Source organism: Xenopus laevis, chromosome 1L (assembly GCF_017654675.1).
Source record: "Xenopus laevis strain J_2021 chromosome 1L, Xenopus_laevis_v10.1, whole genome shotgun sequence".
In the NCBI taxonomy this organism is placed as follows: domain Eukaryota; kingdom Metazoa; phylum Chordata; class Amphibia; order Anura; family Pipidae; genus Xenopus; species Xenopus laevis.
Window position 1 is genome coordinate 79,644,202 of NC_054371.1, and position 23,400 is coordinate 79,667,601.

The following is a 23,400-nucleotide window of genomic DNA, read 5'->3' on the forward strand; positions in this document are numbered from 1 at the left end:
TTTCCAAAAATACATTCAGTGCTTGCGATACTGTACCTATGAGTGTGTTATCAATGCCAAAGATCAGGTGTTTTAACAATAATGGTAATGGTCAATAATGCACTGGTCAGAGATGGCAGTGTCAATATAGGAAGGCAGATTTGTACCCCTTTCTGCATCTCTCTCTCATTGCAGGCAATGGCGATTACAGCAATAATGTCATAATGGATCATTTCTGAGTAAAAAGGTGTGCAGTGTGCAATTTTGTCATGTTTCAAGGGGTGATATATTTGAAAACGGCAGCCAATGTAATAAAAAGCATGCTACACAAAATATTTGTTGATGGCATTATGTAATTTCCACCACTTGCTGCCTCCTTCAAGGGTTGCTCTCCAACCCTGCTGTGTGCTACAGGACAGATGAGACATTTTCTTTCCATAGGTTGCCTGACCACCTGGGTGAATAGTGCATAGTTGGTGACAGCAAAGGTGGTTTTGCTAATTAGAGGACAACAAGTAAAAAGAAGGAGATGTATTTGGTTTGGCCACAGCTTAGCTGGGGTTGTGAACTTTTCTTAAAGTTTACTTCTTTAATTAATTTCTCCCATGTTTGCTTTCTGCTTGTTTTGGCTGCATCCGGCCCAAGTTTTTCCAGCAGCAAATGCTTCTGGCTATAGTTTGTGCATATAGTGGCTTAATCAGTAACAGAGCCCATGGAACAAAATTCAGTAGTATAGAGTATAGTGCAGTTTAGAGCATTCGGTTTGCAAGACTAAAGTAAAATTCTACCATAAGGAAAAGAGAGAACCAATTTTATTTCAGAACTAAGACAACAGACTCTTATGATAGAGAAACTCTGCTTACTGCTGCAGAGCCACCATAGGTGCTAACACTCAACATTGCTTCCACACTGTTTTTATATAAAAAATAAGTTGCAAAAATAATACACTACAATTGTGTTTTAATTACATAAAGACATTGGAGTTAAATTATCTTGTGACAAAATATTACCTAATCCTTTAGCAGATACTGTATGTCATCTATTATCTGGAATACTTGGGGTCTGGAAAAGGGACTTTCTGTCATTTCGATCACCATACCTAAAGTCTACTAAAAAACTAATAGGATTGCTAAACTACCAACATGGGTTTATGCAACTTAGTTTCCATCAAGCACAATGTACTGTTTTATTACCATTTAAAAAGACGGAGATGGCCTATCAAAAAAAAAAAAGGTTGCCTACCAGTTTTCTGAATCTTGGGTTATTCAAATAAGAGCTCAATACTGCCACTTTATCATGAGTTGCAGACTCATTATTTACTAGTAGCATTATTTACTATTATCAGGCCATATAATAAATTTTCTTACAATACTGTATTCTTACATGTTATGCCAATGTACTTTTCACTTGACTGAGGTGAAGGGAGCGGCCTGAAAGGCACCCATAATTATGTGGGCACAACTTACATGGCACATACAATTACAGCCCCTCGTTTTACAGGAAGAACCAGCAACAGGAGATTTGAAAATTGGTGCAGTCCCTAGTGCAAATCCCTATTAATGCAAGCAGCAAGTCAAGTTGGTGGAATGCTGCCCCTGAAACTTTGGTGCCATAGGCTGTGGCCTTTGTGATCCCATGTAAATCCTTGGCCTGCCTATTACCCTTGCAAATCTGGTCAACATACTTCCAATCCAAGTGTCTATCCATATAAGGTAAGAATGAAGTGGGACATTACTTATCTAGAGTGGTGGTCCAAAACAAACTAAATACAGGAAAAGGCACATCAATCATATTACATTTCATTTTGACTAGCAAAGAAAGCTGTTCATTTTTTTTAAAGTATCATCATATAAACATTTCTAATTAGAGACTCACCATGTGGATGGAGGAGGCTCAGGTGCTCAGCCCAAAGCCTTTAGCATAAGGGAGAGGACATCACAGTATTGTTTGTAGGGTAGGCACTGAAAGAGCAGTCCTCCAGGCAGTAGTAGTAAAAACAGGTCTTTATTGAGGTACAAGTGTGGATAACAGCTTAAGGCCTGTTTTTACTACTACTGCCTGGAGGACTGCTCTTTCAGTGCCTACCCTACAAACAATACAGTGCAGTTTTTTAAATATTCTTTTGTAACAAGTAAAGCATTTTTTACTTACCATTTTCTGCCAATGGAGCCAGAACTTCAAAAATAATTTCCCTTTTTTCGTGTTCGGTTTGCTTTTTAAAAAGTTTAACAATCTCTTCTGCAATATTTGTTCCGGCAAACTGCTCTTTGCTTGACTCTGAAAACAAAAAGCTATATAATTTTCCTTCTTTGAATTGCAGGATGTGCAAGCTATTTTATTTTACAGAGTAGAATAAATATCAGTATAAAATTACAGAGCGGTTTTACTCTATACTATACAGAATTGATATTCTGTTTGTCAATATAGATTCCTATTAAAGGGGGGGATGTACACCCAAAGACAGTTTTTTTGCTTAATGAAATAAAATGTCCTAAGCAACTTTACAATATTTGTTAATGATGGGGGCCTATTGCAAAAATTTTAATTTAATATAAACTTCATCTAATGAAAATTAGACATTTTATAAAGATAATCATTTACGAAGTTTATATACCAGTGGAAAGATAGGTATAAACAAATACTACTTTAAACTACTTTAAACTTCAGTTACAAATAATGTTAAAGCCTTTTAATATGTTTAATGTAAATTAAAGCAGGGGTCCCCAACCACATGGCTGTGCTGAACTGGGCTACCTCTGGTTAGTCTATAATAGCTGCAAAAACAATGAAAAAGGCCCTAATTCCAGGCAATCCCAGCTACCTGACACTCCATTGCCTTGACAATAGCAGGAAGCTTTCTCTACTTATTGCCATAAGGACCAAAATACTGTTTGGGCAGTTATTTTGATAAGCCTGAAATGCACCCACGCATCTACATCCCTCCTGGTCCTCGTAAAAATTGCTTGCATATGCAAATTAGTGTTTGGATTCAGTTTGGTATTCTGCCAAATCTTTCATAAAGGATTCAAGGGTTTGGCCGAATCCAAAATAGCGGATCCAGTGCATCCCAAATAAATATACTGTATATTGTCTTCTATCAACTTTCCCATAAGCAGTCAGCATATTATAAAGCATATTCTATTAACATTTCCTTGATGTATATTTGTGTTTACACCGTTTACATAATAGGCTATGCCACATAGCTGTCTCAGTGGAAGAGACCCCTTTAAACTATGACTAGGAGCTAGCTAACACTTGTAGAGTAAGCACAGCAATCACGTACTTGAGACAGACAGGGGTGACAAAGGAATTTACTTCACTAAAAGCTCCTATGTAGTCATCAATCATATGTGCTATTTAAGAGATGTTTCCATATATAACAGCACACTTTTGTTCTAGCATTTCTAACCTGTCCTCACCACTTTAAAGAGAACCATTTAAATTATGGTAAGCAAGGTAAAACTCTGAATTGTTATGCATAGTCTTAAACTAACATAAAAGTTGGTGGCTCCAAAGAAATCAATCAGAAAGGTGTTTTTGCTGTCTGAGTCAAGTTGCACAGAGCTATTGGTCCTGGGATGCAGTACAGTAAGCTTTTGCCTTATGTTTACTTGTGTAAACGCCACTAATCATATGTGTAAGATACAATTTAGATTCACCGTACATATCTCTTGGCTTCCTGACAAAACCACAACTTGCAAAATGCATTGTTACAACACTGTATTGCCTCATCCATGCTATTTATGACACTTTGATGCACGACACATGTCAAAGGAGGTAGTTTGTGGAGAACCACCTATATTTTTAATAATTCTAAAACAGCTTATGACAGGGGTGCCCAAACTTTGCAACGAGGGCCAGATTTGGTGAGGTGAAAATGTGTGGAGGCCGACCATTCAGCACGACATTCTTTGAACTATTAACATTAAATTACAGGAATCGAGTAATCATAGCAGTAATATTTGGGCACATTAGTGAAATGATCTGCCACTTGGTCTATACTGCTGCCTGTGTGCTGAAGGTGTTAGCAATAGACACGTACTGGCACGTAGTGATGCCATACTTCTTTAGTTTACTGTACTGGTACGTCAGTACGTCTATTGACACCTTCAGCCCTAAAGACGTATGCGAAAACACTGCGTCTCTACGTGCCAGTACGTGTCTATTGCTAACACCTTCAGCACACAGGCAGCAGTATAGACCAAGTGGCAGATCATTTCTCTAATGTGCCCAAATATTACTGCTATTGGATTCCTTACTGTGCTGGGGGGCTGAGGGCCGGTGTAAATTTGAAAACGGACATGCCTGGCTTATGAGGCATAATTTATATTCTTGTGGAAAATAGCCCAAGGACACATTATAACTAGTTCAGGGAATAACCACATCAGATAAGAATTAGTTTTATGTCCCTGATCATAGTTAGTTTTAGTTTGTTAATGAACTGCTTTCCACCTGTTGTTTTTTAAAATATTGTCATTTTTTCAGGGCTTTTCTATGATGGCACATTTGCCGAGTGATTAGTCCAGGTTCAATCTAGACCAGGGCAATACCTTGCAAGTTCTTCCAGTGTTGGTGTGGGTACTACATCTGTACAATTTATGAGACTCCCAACTGCAGATGTTTAAAACTTTTTTGAGATTGTGCAGGGCAGATTTTTTTCAAATTGGGTAAAAACCCAATCTGTTCTTTTTTTTAAAAAAAAATTCTTTCTTAGACCATCGATCTGGTGGCATATAAACAGACATAGGCAGGTTAATGATATAGCCGTTATCTAAAACTCTGTCCTCATCAACTGGAACACATTTCAATGTAATTTTTAGAGTTCATTGGCCCACTTGGTGCTTAAAGGGATACTGTCATGGGAAACAAATTTTTTTAAAAAATGAATCAGTTAATAGTGCTGCTCCAGCAGAATTCTGCACTGAAATCCATATCTCAAAAGAGCGAACAGATTTTTTATATTCAATTTTGAAATCTGTCATTGGGCTAGACATATTGTCAATTTCCCAGCTGCTCCAAGTCATGTGACTTGTGCTCTGATAAACTTCAATCACTCTTTACTGCTGTACTGCAAGCTGGAGTGATATCCCCCCCTCCCCAGCAGCCAAACAAAAGAACAATGGGAAGGTAACCAGATAACAGCTCCCTAACACAAGATAACAGCTGCCTGGTAGATCTAAGAACAACACTCAATAGTAAAAACCCATGTCCCACTGAGACACATCAGTTACAAGGAAAAACAGCAGGATAAACAGTACTCTCAGCAGGATAAACAGTACTCTCGGCGCCGATCCAGGATACCATATGAGGACAACAACGTTCGTGTAAAATTTTCGGCTTTATTTCAACAAACACACAGGTGAGGGTTGCAGCGGTGGGTGTACAGGGCTGACGCGTTTCTTGCCGGATCTCCCGGCACTTCCTCAGTAAGGATCACATGACTTTGAGTTTCTCTCCTAAAGTGCAGGCACAAGTCACATGACCAGGGGCAGCTAGGAAATTGACAAAATGTCTAGCCCCATGTCAGATTTCAAAATTTAATATAAAAAAATCTGTTTGCTCTTTTGAGAAATGGATTTCAGTGCAGAATTCTGCTGGAGCAGCACTATTAACTGATTCATTTTGTATTTTTTTCCCCATGACAGTATCCCTTTAATGCTTTAATTAAATTTTATGTTTTAGCCACATGCCTTCCCTTCCAGAGGAATGTAGAAGTGGGTGGTGTTGTAGAAAATGCAGTCCTTCTAAGCATGTGTGGAAACTCTTTCTCGGATCAACACCTTTTCTAATATAAAGCTGTTAGTATAGTTTTATAGGCAAGGGTACAAAAATAGAAAACTGAAGTGTTCAGGCTAGTCATATGCCACTGAAGGACATTAATGTTTTTTTTACTTGATCCCCTACAAAGCTACTTTGGCCTTATGTTTGGCATCATTGTTCTGCTAAAAGATTAAAGTTTGATTAAAGTCCTTCTCCAAGGTAATGTGAGTGAGGTATTAGGTCCATTTTTAAACACTGTAACGGACCAGATAAGTGAGTGTAGAACTAAAGCTTGCCGTACATTTACTGGTAGATGTGCTCTTTTGGCAAGGGCACCACACAGTGAACCATATCTGGCATTTCCAATCAGTTGAACTCTGGGCCAATGACAGAATCATGGGGGGGGGGCAAAGCAAACTGTCAATAGAGAACCGCACCAACACTGGCCTGTGTGCTTACCCAGGGCTGATCCTATCAAATGTGGGGCCCAATTGGGACCATGTTGGCGGGTCCCCTAGACAAAGTGTTGCTGACTACTGGCACACCAAGTATTTAGGAAAATAAGGGCATACAGTCACAAAATAGAAAGGAAAGGGGCAGACAAGGTAAGAGAGTGAGAGGGATGAAATAGGGGCACATAATAGGGACACACAGGGTAAGAGAGAGAGGGAGGAAATAGGAGAGTGGACTGGGCCAATTAGTTTGGGGCAGGCTGGGCCGATTCAGCTTGGGAGCAGGCTTGGTTGGATTGGGGGCGGGCAGGGCCTATCAAGGTTGGAGGAAAGCTGGGCCTATGAGAGTTGGGGCAGGCTAGACCTATGGAGTTGGGGGATAGGCTGGCTTATCAGAGTTGGGGGCAGGCCAGGCAGCATCATGTGCTGAGGGAAATATTATCTGTGCTGCCCTGTGGTGCGGGGCCCTCCCAGGTGTGGGGCCCTATTGGGCCCAATTGGTCCAATAGGCCTAAAGCCGGCCCTGAGCTTACCTGTTCCTAAAAAGCAGTGTAGTGCAGCAAAGGATTGCTGGGTGCCATGTTGAGCTGCTTATTATTGTCTTCCAAGCAATCTTGTGTGAGACGAAAGCACTGCTATTAAGTCAGCAGCTTATTGGGCCGTGTATGCAGACCTCCGACAGGCTCCACCCCCCATCGATATCTGGCCAAAAACGGTTCATTAATGTGTTCCTCGAACTGATTGCCTGTATTCTCTGCCCACAATCGGATCAGCCTGATATTGCCAACCTCAAGGTGGGCATATCGAGGTTGACAAATGTGCGGATCTCTGCAGGTATGGCCACCTTAAAGGACATGTCAACCCCCATAACAAAAATGTTATCAGTGAAAAGCCTCTTTGCATGATTTACATACCAACTATTGCAGTCCTAGACAAGTAATCCGATAAGCAGCTCTGTTGATTTCGGCTTCCTGCTAGTTTCCAGCACTATCAGCCTCTCTCCCCCTCCCTTCAGAATGTGTGCTGTTGTTTGGCGATAGGCACATGCGCAGTTCACAAAAAAAATCTAGCGCATGCGCAGTTAACTTGATTAAGCCTGGGCAAAAGTATCCAGCCGCATAAAGAGTGACCTCTAAAGACACGCCTGTGTCTTCATTCAGCCAATGGAAAAAATTATATTTCTTGTTGCTATAGGCGCTGTATTCTGCCAAGCTTTAACTCTCTGCTCCGCTGCTTCTAGCCCATATTTCATCATGCTGACTGCAGCGAGGAGAGCAAGGGAGCGGAGATATTAACTGTTGCACTGCCCTAATCTATGTAAGCTATTATCAATTTAAAGAAAGCATAATTTGCACCATCAAATCCTCTTTTGCTCTTTTATTTTTGTACTGTTATATTATATGTTTATTTCATTTAAAATGAATTTAAGCCCTAATAAATTCATGTAAAACGTTCCTGCGTAAGTCTTTGTACAAACTTTGTGTACATAAAGTTTTATTGAATCTGAAACCTCAGCGTAGAGGTCAGAAGGACGGGGCTATTGGTGCATGCGCATTGCTATAGGGAAGAGCGCAACCAGGAAAAAATGGCCGCCGGGTTAATCATTGCACAGAGATTGAAAGAATGCATCGGTGCAGGGAAGCTGGAGCGCTTTTCAACGCGAAAATAATGCGGTTCGCATGGGGCTAAGGTAGGCTACACAGGCATACTAAAAGTCAACAACAGCTTGACTTCCTTTAAGTTGGTTCTGCTTTGTATCGGTGATCATTTGGAATAAGATTAAAGGGGTTGTTCACCTTCAATGTACAAATCTTATGAAACCAGTAACAATGCTCTCAATGTGTTAGAAAAACCATTTTCCATAACAAAAAGTAAAAATGCCATTGTAAAAGCTAATTTTTATACCTATTAACTCAGCCCTTCTCCTGTCTCTCTGACCAGTTTTCTGAAGTGATGGGAGTGGCCTATTTTGAACCTGACACACCAAGAACTTCCTATATGATGACATCATCATGCCCAGGCTTTGCCCTTACTTGTTTCCTATTGGATGTTGATACTGCCCTCCTCCTAGTAATTTATTGGATGCTTGTGAACTGTAACCAGTCACATAATTTGAATGGTCATTGGTTGATTACTCAATTGTAATGGCAGAGGTTAACAGACGCAGCATATAAACAAACCTGCCTTGCAACAAACAGTCACACAGCCATGCAGACAAATACTGCAGAAAAGGAAGGAGCAACATTGTTTGGCAACCTTTGGCTTTAAGCATAATGTCAGTTATTTACAAAATTGCAACAAAACCAGCACTGACTTGCTTAGAAACGTATGTAACTTACACATCTAGCAGGGACAGTAGGGTTGCCACCTCACCCTTTTAAAACCAAACACATATGAAATCCACAGCCTGCATGGCTAATTATCAACTCATTTAGATGCTGCAGACTGAACTGATTTCTGTGCAGCCATGTATCATACATCTAAATGAATTGCTAATTAGCCATGCAGGCTGTGGATTTCATATGTGTTTGGTTTTAAAAGGGTGAGGTGGCAGCCCTAAGTGACAGGCAGAGCAGTGATGAGGGCAGGTACGTTTTTTGAACATTTTGTGCGCTCTCCCGGGGGGGGGGGGGTGCGGTAATTTACCTAGGAAAACTATACCTTTTTTAAGTGTTCCACTTCTGGAACAAGATTTAGAGCTCTAAATACCAAAAAATTAAAAAGTTATATTTTTCATGATATAGGGATCTATACCAGAAAAATATTTTACCTTTTTTATGAGGTAAATACACAAAATAATACATGGACCCCCCCCCCCAAAAAAAATAAATAAATAATATATTTCTGGAAAGTACAAGTGTCATCTCCCATAGTAGCCATTATAATCCAATAATTCAAATTTTTAAAAATGATTTCTTTTTCCTGTGTAATAATAAAACAGTCGCTTGTACTTGATCCCAACTAAGATATAATTAATCCTTATTGGAAGCAAAACCAGCCTATTGGCTTTATTTAGTGTTTACACCATTTTCTAGTACTAAGATCCAAATTACAGAAAGATCTGCTATCCGGAAGACCCCAGGTCGCAAGCATTCTGTATAACAGATGCCATACCTGTACCTTGTACTTGATCCCAACTATAATATATAATTAATCCTTATTGGAAGCAAAACCAGCCTATTGGGTTTATTTAATGTTTACATGATTTTCTAGTAGACTTAAGGTATGAAGATCCAAATTATGGAAAGATCCATTATCCAGAAAACTCCTGGTCCCAAGCACCTTGATCCCCCATCTGCACAGTTGAAGTCTCTGCAGCACACAGCCCACACTCCCCCTCCCTCTCACAAACTTATAACAGTTTTTCTTCAGTACCTGAATGCTGCTCAAATTCCCCAGCACAGCCAGCACAGGAAGCAGTGGCAGCTTGACAGCAGACATAGCCAATAGGAGTTAAGTTAGCTGCCAGTACAATGTGTGATGTCATATAAGGAAGAGGAAGTGAACACTGTAGTGTTTTTGGGGGTCAGTGACCCCCTCCCAGCACAGGGTCTGTGTGGAACTGAAGGATTAGTACAGGGATACTTCTGAGGTGAATATCTCTTGAACTGTACTTTTTCTGTTAAAGGGGTTGTTCACCTTTGTAACAAAATGACAAATCTAACAGTTCACATGAATAAAACAAACTTTTCCATAGAAATAGTTAACAGAAAAAGTACAGTTCAAGAGATATTCACCTCAGAAGTGTCCCTATACTAATCCTTCAGTTCCACACAGACCCTGTGCTGGGAGGGGGTCACTGACCCCCAAAAACACTACAGTGTTCACTTCCTCTTCCTTATATGACATCACACATTGTACTGGCAGCTAACTTAACTCCTATTGGCTATGTCTGCTGTCAATCTGCCACTGCTTCCTGTGCTGGTGAATTTGAGCAGCATTCAGGTACTGAAGAGAAACTGTTACAAGTTTGTGAGAGGGAGGGGGAGTGTGGGCTGTGTGCTGCAGAGACTTCAACTGTGCAGATGGGGGGGATCGAGGTGCTTGGGACCTGGAGTTTTACGGATAATGGATCTTTCCATAATTTGGATCTTCATACCTTAAGTCTACTAGAAAATCATGTAAACATCAAATAAACCCAATAGGCTGGTTTTGCTTCCAATAAGGATTAATTATATCTCAGTTGGGATCAAGTACAAGCGACTATTTTATTATTACAGAGAAAAAAGAAATCATTTTTAAAATGGATACTATGGGAGATGACACTTGTACTTTCCAGAAATATATTATTTGGGGTGGGGCATGTATTATTTTGTGTATTTACCTCATAAAAAATCATTATTCAGCAGCTGACTATTTGTATGAGCTTGAGGCTTTCCAAATGAGTTGAATTTTTGTGTATAAAGTAAAATATTTTTCTGGTATAGATCCCTATATCATGAAAAATATAACTTTTTAATTTTTTGGTATTTAGAGCTCTAAATCTTATTCCAGAAGTGTATCGTTTTCCTAGGTAAATTACCGCCCCCCCCCCCCCCCGGGAGAGCGCACAAAATCACTTAGGGTTTCCACCTCACCCTTTTAAAACCAAACACATTTGAAATCCACAGCCTGCATGGCTAATTAGCAATTAATTTAGATGCATGATACATGGCAGCACAGAAATTAGTTCAGTCTGCAGCATCTAAATGAGTTGATAATTAGCCATGCAGCCTGTGGATTTCATATGTGTTTGGTTTTAAAAGGGTGAGGTGGCAACCCTACTGTCCCTGCTAGATGTGTAGGTTACATACGTTTCTAAGCAAGTCAGTGCTGGTTTTTGTTGCAATTTTGTAAATAACTGACATTATGCTTAATGCCAAAGGTATTAACAGATAAAAATATAGAAAAGCCAGTATTTATTCCCAGAAAAGGTTGCACCCCTTTGGCACTCCATTCAGTTTTAGTCTAGGCAGAAGGAGAGTACCAGAATTGGGAGAACAATGTTGCTCCTTCCTTTTCTGCAGTATTTGTCTGCATGGCTGTGTGATTGTTTGTTGCAAGGCAGGTTTGTTTATATGCTGCGTCTGTTAACCTCTGCCATTACAATTGAGTAATCAACCAATGACCATTCAAATTATGTGACCGGTTACAGTTCACAAGCACCCAATAAATTACTAGGAGGAGGGCAGTATCAACATCCAATAGGAAACAAGTAAGGGCAAAGCCTGGGCATGATGATGTCATCATATAGGAAGTTCTTGGTGTGTCAGGTTCAAAACAGGCCACTCCCATCACTTCAGAAAACTGGTCAGAGAGACAGGAGAAAGACTGAGTAAATAGGTATAAAAATTAGCTTTTACAATGGCATTTTTACTTTTTGTTATGGAAAATGGTTTTTCTAACACATTGAGAGCATTGTTAGTGGTTTCATAAGATTTGTACATTGAAGGTGAACAACCCCTTTAACTATTTCTATGGAAAAGTTTGTTCTATTCATGTGAACTGTTAGATTTGTCAATTTGTTACAAAGGTGAACAACCCCTTTAAGCAGCCAGTGCCTGATTTAGTGGGCGGGCACCCCGAGGCTGTGCGGTCCTGGGACCCGGCCATGCGGTCCTAGCGCCTGCCAGTATACCCCCTTCGGTGCGAGCGCACATGCAATCCTGCACCGGAGCGCTGGGGAGCTATGCTCCCAAAAAGCGGCTGGGCAGCATGCCGCCCCTATTATTCAGCCGCCCTATGCCCAGGCCTTTAGGGCCTGGCCACAAATCTGGCCCTTTAAGCAGCACGATTTAGAACAGTTTACAGAGTTGGTGATAATATTTGAAAAAAATCTTTATGTCTGGTCCACTATCTAAAAATGACTAAACTGAAATAGTGTTGGAAGGTGAATAATCCCTTTGAAACAGAACAAAAATTTCCTTTATCCCAACCAAAAAAGTAGAATAGCACAGCGGAATTGGTGAACAACAACTCCACTGAGGTATTCTACTTTTTTGGTGGAGGTAAAGGAAATTTTTGTTCTCCTTTTAAGGGATTATTCACCTTTAAACACTTTTTCAGTTTTCAAATATTATCACCAACTCTGTAAACTGTTCTAAATTGATACAGTACATTAGTTGATACATTTCTCATCTTCAACATATATTATAACATATTTTTAAGCATGAAATAAAGATGTAGACTGTTGAATTATCAGATGCTTAAACCATATATAAAATGAGAATAGTACTTACCAAGTTCTGCCAAATTACCAAACGCTACAAGGCACATCTCTGTCAATGCAGTGTTCTGAGAATGAACTCCTAAGAGATCCACTAAAATAGGAATTACACCCATTTGTATGAGCTGGGTTTGAAGAGAATCTAAATACAGAAAAAAATGATCAGATTTACTTGATCTGCTTAGTTATCAACTTGAGATTAAGGTTAGGTATATACCCTGTGTGCATAACGAGTTAATCGATATACATCAAGAAGACCTTGATTTTTTTTCCCCAATAGACAAGTCTAATAATTTAATAATAATTTATTGCTGGTGATATAGAGATTAAGAGAATGATGTATTGTAAATTATAAGGATATTAAGGATATTACATTTCTCCAAGAAGATGCCACATTATTCCTTATAATAGGCAAGCATGAGTATGCATCAATTATAACACTGTTTATATAGTGAATAAAATATTAAAATAAAATCTTGTAAAATATAAGGATATTATAAATTACCAAGGAGTTTTATGACTATATAAAAACACAAGGCAGAGTGTTTTTATACAAGTCGTGGAACTTACCATTGAACAGCATTCATAAATGAGTCCTATTGTATCAGTACAAGCCTTCTAGCTAGATTTTAAATAAGTGTCTGCTATTTCGCAGATAAGCAGGTAACCTCAACAAACTACTGTATGAAGAACCGATTAAAAAAAAATACAAGGGATGAAGCTTTACAAGATCTTATTTTTAGCAAGAAAAAATAAACTATTATATTCAGAAGGACTACATATTAGCAATATTTAATCAATGATAAAACAAATTCATGCAAAACTGCAATCAAAGCTGGAAATCAGATAAAACACAATATTTGCTTACCCGTTACAACCCAACTAAGAAATATACTGTATGTATGTATTACTAGCCAAAGAAAGCTGAATTTGTGTGTTCTATACATAATATATTTGGTATAAGCATATTTATTACATTGACAGTTTGTTTTAATAGAAACTCCTGAAAACAAAATACAAGTTAAGAAAATGGCAGATTAGGAAAAAAATTAAAGAGAAAATATAGTTAAGAAAAAATGAGAATTTAATACAGAAGCTGAAAGAAAAGAGCTGCAAGCAAAACTGTTCTAGTTAAATAATGTATTAACAAGAAATAGAATTGATCAATGTAAATTGCTAAAGGAAATCAATGTAATCATTCAGTGATTAAAAGAAAATGCAGAGCCATTAGATTTGGATTGCTCATGACTGTAAATTGTTCAGACTGAAGAATACAGGAAGGCAAGAAAGAATCAAAGGAAACAGTTCTAACAAGAATATAACTGAAAATAATCTCCTTTTGGGCAGTTCCCAAATTTGATATACCGGTATATAAAAGTAGTATATATATAATATATATATATATATATATATATAATATATATATATATATATATATATATATATATATATATATATATATATATATATATATATATATATAGTACATATAATAAAATATGGTGCTTCAATATTATACTGATCAAAGAAACTTTGGTTAAACCATAATTAAGAGACTACTTGAGTAGGCCTGGTTGGATAGACCAAAAATCTCCAACCTGGACTCACCACTCATTTACCTCCGCAGGCACAGTGAGCAAAGCCATTTTCATTTTCAAGTACTTGCACCAAAATGTGCTCTTCACACTTCTGTATAGTTGCAGACAGCACCACTCTGCCCCTATTGAGCGTCCTGCAGACATCACACACACGCTGAACACCAGAAAAGACGCCAATCAGACTACACATGCAATGGCATCCATTTTGATGAATCGGGTGCAGATGCAATGGATGCAGTGCAATTCTGGGTAAAATGGTGCATTGTGAGAAAAAAAGCACGGAAATTGTGCTTGAAATTGCACTTTGTTCACTGAGTCAGGGTGTGCTGCTGAAACTGAAGAAGGAATACAGCTATTTCAACTAGCTGATAAACCGATTTATATTGTGGGAGCTACCTTCTATACATTCTACAGTATGCATTTAAGAACTTGATAACTGACGTGGACGTCATTTGTGCATATATTTCATTAACTAACTGCCTCCTGTCAATGCGCTTTTTGGGTGAACATAAATTGTTTAGATTACCATTCTCACTGCTATAGTTCATCAGCATGCCACAAAAGACAGTCATGAGCTTCTCACTGGATGGATCTGTTAAAGTGCACATTGACCGTAAATGATCAACTACAATTTGTGCACCACCCTCTTGGTCAACTGCACGCCTGCCCTCATCTGGAAACAAACAAAAAGGCACATTAAAATAAACAAAGATTGCATTGGTATACACTCATTCTTACACAGTGCATAACAATTACTGCCAAGCAGAACAAAATGCTGTCACAATTTAATCTTTTTCATTTCCTCTTCCAACTACTAGATTGCATGAGATTATTTCGAGAGAACTATTGCTTTATGGTTTTCTGCAAAGCAAGATACTTTGATAACAATTGGGTACTGAAGTAATGAATGCTGAGTTTGGTTCAGGATTTGTTTATATCCTAACACTGTGTGGAAAGCTAAAACTGCAGTGGAAAAACACCAGTACGAATATAGTCGGGAATATTCTTTGCAACCTTGAATAGTCGCCATTTATTAAAGAATAAAACCATGAAAAGACGCCAGAAAAAACTCGGCAAGTAAAAGCTGGCAAGGTTATATAGAAGTCTATGGGAATGTTCTCTGACAACTTTATTTATTTTCCCAGTTTATTAAAACTATCTAGATTTTCAGCTTCATTGAAAATGAATGGGCAATGAGATTCTCACTGGCATGAGCCATTTTTTTCCACAAAAAAACTTGCACAACAGAAAGGTTGATTCCACCAAATTCTTTGTGTTCTGCTATAAAAAAATGTTAACCATTAAAGTTATATGACTCGGTTGCAAAGATGAGTATCCAAAAATTATGGATTTGCTGAATCCCTATTTTGTTCCCTATATGGAATGACAAAACCAAAGTAAAGCATTTTAACAAGCCTTAAACAAGCATTTTTAGAAATCAAAATGGTCTTTGAACATCACAAATAATTCACGTCTGAGACGCGCTGTATTTTAGCTATATCCTAAACAAAAACCTAAATACTACAGAATAAAACCAGTTAAACATACTTACGGTTATCATAGCATATATTTCCAAGAGCTCTTCCTGTTTGCAGTAAAACTTCCTGATCCTTAGAGTGTAAAAGCTGCACCAGTGGTGGAATTAAACCAGCTTCTACACAGGGTATACGCATTAATTCTACAAGGAAATATACAGTAACATTTATTGACTTTATCCTTTTCATCAACAATCTACAAATTGTGTTAATAAGCAAGCTGCTACTTTTAATATCATAGTTTGGTGACTTGTTTTTTACAGACTTAAGGCTTCGTTCCAACAAAACTTACACTTTGTAATATATTGGTACAGGTATGGGACCTGTTACCCAGAATGTTCAGGAACTTGGGGTTTTCTGGATCACAGATCTTTCCATAGTTTGGATCTTCATACCTTAAGTCTACTAGTTGGGATCAAGTACAATGTACTGTTTTATTATTTCGGAGTAAAAGGGAATTATTTTTAAACATTTGGATTATGTTGATAAAATTGAGTCTATGGGAGAAGGCCATTCCATAATTCGGAGCTTTCTGGATAACAGGCTTCCAGATAACAGATCCCATACTTGTACTGTGTATATAAGATGTTTTTCATTAAAGGAACAGTTCAGTGCAAAAATAAAACTGGGTTCAGAGATCAGCTGTGCAAAATAAAATATCTTTCTAAATCTGCCAAAAATGTAATCTACAAAGGTTGGCTTGAACAGATGTCTAACATAATAGCCAGAACACTCTGTCTTCCTTTGCATTTTTATACAGGTGTGGGAAATCCGGTATCCAGAAAGCTGCAAATTATGGAAAGGCCATCCCTCATAGACAAATTATAAAATAAATAAAAATCCAAATGGTTTCCTTTTTCTCTGTAATAATAAAACAGTAGCTTGTACTTGATCCCAATTAAGATATCATTAACCCTCAATATTCGACTGGCGAATGTAAATCCTTCGACTTCGAATATCGAAGGATTTACCGCAAATACGATTAAATCCTTCGAATTGTTTTAATCCATCGATCGAACGATTTTTCTTTGACCAAAAAATTTGCTAGGAAGCCTATGGGGACCTTCCCCATAGGCTAACATTGCACCTCGGTAGGTTTTAGGTGGCGAAGTAGGGGTCGAAGCTTTTCTTAAAGAGACAGTACTTCGACTATCGAATGGTCGAATATTCGAACGATTTTTAGTTTGAATCGTTCGATTAGAAGTCGTAGTCGAAGTCAAAGTTTTTTTTATTCTATTCCTTCACTCGAGCTAAGTAAATGGGCCCCTTAATGTTTACATGATTTTTTAGTAGACTTAATGTATGCAGATCTAAATTACAGAAAGACCCGTTATCCAGAAAACCTCAGGTCCCAAGCATTCTGCATAACAGGTCCCATAAATGTACTGGACAGTTCTTTTAAATGTTTCATTATTTACCTGAGTTATCAAAGCTTAGCATCAAATTTCCCTGCAGCAGTCATACGGGTACATACACAAATTCAATTTTATATGAAAAAAACAGAACAAGAATTGTCAGGAAGCAATGCTAACCATTGTTTAATTACTTTGATCTAATACACACACTTCAGATGACCACATTTTTTGCACCCTTGTATTTATATCTTATATCCATAGATAGGATTTGCTGGACACATGTCTCATTAGTTCCAATCTCCTAGGGATAGGTCTGCCAGCAGGCCGGTATTTCACCAGTCTAGCCGGTAAAATACCAGCCAAGGCCGGTATTACAAATTTACCGACAATGTAGCTGCCGGTAAATTTGTGATCACCAATCAAACTGCTCACAGTCTGCCTCTGATCCACCCCCAGCCCGGCCCTTTCTAGTTACAATACTTACCAATTCCACGCTCCTCTGCTCTGCCCCACCCCCTCAATGGCACATCACTGTTCTGCCCATTTACATCACATCCCTCCCCCTTGTGGACCCGCCCCCACCTTGGGCAGTAAAGTCTTCCCAAAAATGTGGCAACCCTACCTTACATACAACTATCCGTTTTGAAGCATTCAACATGAATGGCACTGCATATATACTGCTATGTGTTCTGTGGGAATTTACTGTGAATATGGCATAACATATATTCTGTTATAGGTTTTGAGAGCCTAGAATTGAAATATTTCCTTTGATACAGATGAACTGATGCAGCTTTTTCTCTGTAGGCTGTTCATAAGATACAAAGAAAAATAAAAGAACAGTACGCACGATTTTGTCTGCTTCCACCTAGTTTCACCACTTTTAACATACTTCTGAGAGTAGCATTGGTCTATTCATGGTCAATAGTGTTTTGATGTCAGGGATGTATTAATCAGTTCATCTCATCCAGGCATAATGCTACTAATGATAGTCACCAGATATCATAGCACTAGTCCCTGAGGCCACAATCATGGCACTATCAGGTTGATGTATTAATCCTTCTGGGTTTAAAAACGAGCTAATGTATGGATGAGCTTATGGCTTAGTTCCTAGAAGGCACAATTTGTGCTAAGTCATCAAAGCTACATAATTTCTAGGCTTTCTACCCCTGCTACACTGCCACTGCCACTGACTAAAATCTTGACATGAAAAGTCTCAAAATTATCTGAAATACATTACTTTCTTATAGCTCCAGATGTTAGGAGAACTGAATTCTTTAGCCATAAAAACGAACTGCTGGCACATGGAGTTTCGCCATGTAAGATTCACTCTTATGGCCAGGCAAAATAACTTTGCATTGAACAGCACCAGCAGACATATAGGGAAAGAAAGTTTGCAACCCTAAAAATAAATGTGACAAATGAAAGGCAAAACTATCATGAAAGGAATGTAAAGTCCTACCATTTTTTGCTATCTCTGCTACTATGTGAGCGACTTTCGAAGCACAAGAGGATTGTGAATTTAGAATACTGGCAAACAGTTGAAGAATCCCAGATTGCTGAATCTTTTCACTGCTCTCTGTATCTGCAAAAAAATTACATATTTTGTTAAATACATTGGCTTACATTTTTTACACTGCAAAAAAATTTCCACTGCTATGCTAATGTATTGCCCGGCGCTGCCGGGCTCTGTGTGTGTGCGACTATCCCAGGGCAGGGCCATTTGTATGGGTGCACTCACTCAGGAGGCAGACGGGGTAGTGCAGTGCGGGGGCTGGGGGTGCGGGAAGAAAAAAAACATGGCAGGGAGAGACGGAGGAGCAATGCTGGGAAGTGGGGAGAAACTGGCAGGCAATGGCGACGTGGGCTGGAGGATACGACATGTGCATCGCTTAGAAGTGCAGCCCTATCTTGCCGGAAGAGCAGAGCGGCCAGGAGAGACAGCCAGGGAGGAGAAATCAACTGCTCGCAGAATCGATGGTCGCCCTGTCGCCTTTTTTCAAGAAGAACGGAAGTGGAGTTTCAGTAGGTTATTTTTTTGCAATTTAAAAGTTTAATTTGTGTTGGTCTTTTTTGATGTTACTGGTCCTTTAAGTCAATGGGGGTTATGTAATAAAGCACTAAGTTTGCCCGGGGCAGTAACCTATAGCAACAATCAGCAGGTAGAATTTCCTGGACACATGTTTAAAAGCAAACATCTTATAGGTTGCTATGGGTTACTGCTTCTGGGCAAACTGTGTGCCTTTTATTACATATGGGGGATAATGCCTAAAGTGCTCAAAGCAGACATGGCATGGCACACATGGCTTGTACATATGCATAACTTTATTTATATACAGCCATGGCGCTATCTGCAATTACTTTGTAGGTTCTTACAATGACTGCACGAGTTTCCTCTTTTATCTTTAAAAACATACAGGCAAAATAACGGACTCCTGATATATATATGTGTGTGAATGTGAGCTTAGATTTTAAGATGCACTGGTGTGAATTTTGTAAAAAGTGCTGTGGAATGTGTTAGTGCTATAATAAATATAGGATAGTAATAATAATTATGCAGCGCTGTGCATTTTTTCAAGACATAAATAGCACAAATAGGGGGAACAGCACAGGTCCAATACATTACCACATGCTTTTCTTGCACAGCAATACAATAAATAACTTATCATTATGCTTTACAAACTCTCTTTGAATATTTTTGCACAAATGCCAGCCTGTTATTTTCCTGAAAGCCTGGTTGTAGCCAGCCTCATAAAGGTGCGCACATGTAATTTTCATTTTATGAAGCAAGCAGAGGCCCAACCCTGTTGGATTCACAAGGCTCAGATGTGGAAACATTTAGAATATTACAGCTCTATACATACACTACATATACCCATATATGTCTTGGCATCAATCAACACATTTTGAAGGTAAACTATTTAAAAAGTGCAACTATCATAATTAAATATGTTAAATATATATTTCAGATACAGGTATGGAACCCGTTATTCAGAATGCTCGGGACCTGGGGTTTTCTGGATAACAGATCTTTCTGTAATTTGGATCTTCATACCTTAAATCTAATAGAAAATAATGTAAGCATTAAATAAATCCAATAAGCTGGCGTATATCTTAATTTGCATCAATTATAAGGTACTGTTTTATTATTACAGATAAAAAGGAAATCATCTTTAAAAATTTGAAATTCTTTGGATAAAATGGAGCCTATGGGAGAAAGTATTTCCATAATTCGGAGCTTTCTGGATAATGGGTTTCTGGATAACGGATCCCATACCTGTCATTGGTCAATCACATAGGTATCAGGCCAAAGTCCACCTTTCTTCTATTCTGCTCATTCACGCAGACAGCCTCAATGATTGGAACAGCAAGAGCAGAAAAAGGAATTGCAGCTGTAGATTTCTTATCTGTTGACTCCATGCATTTGCTGACATGTTGCATCAAATTGCTATAGGTCAAGCTGTCAGCTTGAAAGAACACAATATTACAAAGGAAGCAAAGCCATGTATGGCCTCTTGTACACTATTTGTCCATTCAGCCCAAGGGCCAATCAGCCAGATAATGTACAGGCCTGTGTATGGTCACCTTAGTACACAATAGGGTCCTGATGGTGAGAATAAATACGGCACTTGCAGAAAATTGCAATATTTTGGCACTTCTGCTTTCAGCCTTCAACTGTAAATTTGTTTAGAATTCATTTAGATAGATCTGAGTATCGTCAGAGGTGGTAGTGGAAACCATACGAGTTGATTAATTTGCAGAGGGAGGAAGTATAGAGGGAGAATAGTAATGGTCCCAGGACAGAGCCTTGAGGAACCCCAACAGAAAGAGGTAGGGGAGAAGATGCTACTCCATTGTAGGAGACACTGAAGGAACGATTGGCGATGTAAGAAGAGAACCAGGACAGGGCTGTGTCACTAAGGCCAAGCGAATGGAGGTACTGGAGGAGGACAGGGTGATCTACAGTGTCAAATGCAGCTGAGAGATCAAGCAGTATTAGTAGTGAGAAATGATTATTGGCTTTAGCGGTTAAAAGGTCATTAGTTAGTCGAGTCAAGGCAGTGTTGTGTTTTAAAACCAGATTGTAGGGGGTCCAGCAGGTTATTGTCAGAGAGGAATGAGGTTAGTCGATTGTAGACTAGGCGCTCAAGTAGATTAGAGATGAAAGGTAGCAGAGAGATAGGTCGGAGGTTGTCAAGATTGGAGGAATCAAGAGAGGGTTTTTTCAGAATGGGGATGACAAGCGCATGTTTTAGTTCAATAGGAAACAGTCCAGTTGAGAGCGAAAGATTATATAGGTGAGTTAAGGCTTTGATTAGACAAGGATTGGTATTGTGGAGAAGTTTTGAGGGAATTGGATCAAGCGGGCAGGTGGTAAGGTGAGAAGAGGCCAAAAGCTTTGAGACTTCCTCATCAGGTGAAGGAGCACAGGAGAGACTGGGGAGTGTGGAGGGAGGGTGGGGGTTGAGTAGTGTAATGTCCCTTCTGATAGTGTCAATTTTGTTTTTGAAGTGCTCAGCAATATCTTGAGCAGAGACAGATGTGCACGGAGGGGGTGGAGAAGGGGAAAGGAGAGTGTTAAAGCTAGAGAAAAGTTCTGCTGTTTTTTTTTAGAAAGGGAGTTAATGAGTGAAGTAAAGTATGTTTGTTTAGTTTAGAAGAGGCTGGTGTTATAGGAGCGCAGGGCAGATTTGTAGCTCCAAAAGTCTGATTCTGAGCGGGATTTGCACCAGCGACGCTCAAGTGCTTGTGAGTGTCTTTGGAGTGATTTTGTATAAGCAGTATGCCAAGGTTGAAGTGGTTTGGGTCTAGCACGTTTAGTTTTTATAGGAGCAAGCTCATTAAGGGCAGTGGTGAGAGTACTATAGTAGACAGAGGTAGCCACATTAGGACAAGAGATGGCTGAGATATTAGAGGGAAGAGAGTCAAAGGAAGAAGAGAGATGTGACACGTCTACGGCTTGCAAGTCACGGTAAGTACGTGTTTGGGGAATAGCAGGTGGTGAGGAGGGAGTTAGTGAGAGTTGAAATGTGAGCATCTTGTGATCAGAGAGGGGAAATGGTGAGTTAGTAAAATTGGTGGTTGAACAGAGTCTGGTAAATATAATCCAGAGCATTACCATTGGAGTGAGAGGGGGAGTCTGAGCACAAAGATAAGCCTAGGGAGGAGGTTAGTGAAAGAAGTTTAGAGACAGAAGGGTTGTTTATGTTGTTAACGGGTATATTCAAGTCACCTAATATGATGGATGGGATGTTAGATGAAAGAAAGTAAGGAAGCCAGGCAGCAAAGTTGTCCAGAAATTGTGCAGTTGGTCCTGGTGGTCGATATATGACAGCAATGCAGAGTAAAACAGGAGAAAAGAGCCTAATGCATTGAGCCTCAAATGAGGAGAATGATAGGGAGGGAACAGGTGGAAGAACTTTAAAAGTACAGCGGGAAGAGAGAAGCAAACCCACCCCACCTCCAGGTCTGTTACCAGGCCTGGGAGTATGAGTAAGGTGTAGGCCCCCATAGGATAGGGCAGCAGGTGAGGCAGTGTCGGTAGGAGAAAGCCAGGTTTCAGTAAATGCGAGTAGGTTAAAGGAATTTGCAATGAAATGGTCGTGTATAGTGGTGAGTTTGTTGCAAACAGATCTGGCATTCCAGAGAGCACAGGAAAGATTAACTGGGTTTTTGGGTATAGGAGTAAGAGTTCTGTTTGAATTTGCACCGAAGAGAAGGAGCTTGTGGCCGTGATATAAATGGGATGGGGTAAGGGCCAGGGTTTGGGGAAATGTCCCCAGCTGCCAGCAATAGAAAGGAAAGATAGACTAAGTGAGAGCGGGATTTGTAAGTTCTTAGTTTGCATGAAAAAGAGTTTTGTGGAATAGCTAAACAGAGTGCTTTATAAACTTCATGTGTGGAGAGGGAAGGAGATGAGAGAGGCTGAGATTTGTATAGAACTGGGATTTGATGGGGGAGGTAGTGAAAAATCTTTTATGAAGCATGAGAGTGAAAGGAGGAGAAATGCAGGATAAAGCATGTTTGGAGTAAGAAGTTACAAACTGGCAGGTACAAACAAATCTGTTTTCTTCTTATCCCAGCTGGTTCAACGTTGATAGAAGATAGTCCGGTTCCTTTTGCCTTGTCAATGCCTTGTATAACTGCCATTTCTAAGCACTTGTGAAATATTAGCACTTTGGAAATGTTAGCACTCGTGCCATGCCCCAGACACGAGTGCCATCCCCAATGCTGGGTCTGAATTTATATGTAGCTGATTGGGAAAACCAGAGCCTAATTAATCAATTAAACAGCTAGCAAAGGGCAGAGTTTTACAGACACCAGAACCAGGTTTGGGGCTATAAAAATATCTCTTGTTCACTGAGGAGTGGACACAGATGTGTGCTTGAGATATTTATCAAAGAACTAAAGCAGAATAGGCCTAACAGACAAAAGTTATTGGAGCTAACAGATACAAGTAGGGATATAAGCAGAATTACCAGAATAAGGAGTTGCAATAGATATATAGCAGTATATAGA

At 39.2% G+C, this 23,400-nt stretch overlaps 1 protein-coding gene across 2 annotated transcripts in view; it reads right to left on the reverse strand.

Moving 5' to 3' along the window:
* The window catches only part of rap1gds1.L (RAP1, GTP-GDP dissociation stimulator 1 L homeolog), a 65,628-nt gene that overhangs the window by 16,640 nt on the left and 25,588 nt on the right, over positions 1-23,400 (reverse strand). The window contains 5 exon segments of one of the 2 annotated variants that reach the window (NM_001087609.1): positions 2,131-2,256; positions 12,410-12,538; positions 14,521-14,667; positions 15,547-15,672; positions 18,344-18,466. In NM_001087609.1, coding sequence (NP_001081078.1) covers positions 2,131-2,256; positions 12,410-12,538; positions 14,521-14,667; positions 15,547-15,672; positions 18,344-18,466 — 651 coding nt within the window. 2 annotated transcript variants of the gene reach the window in all.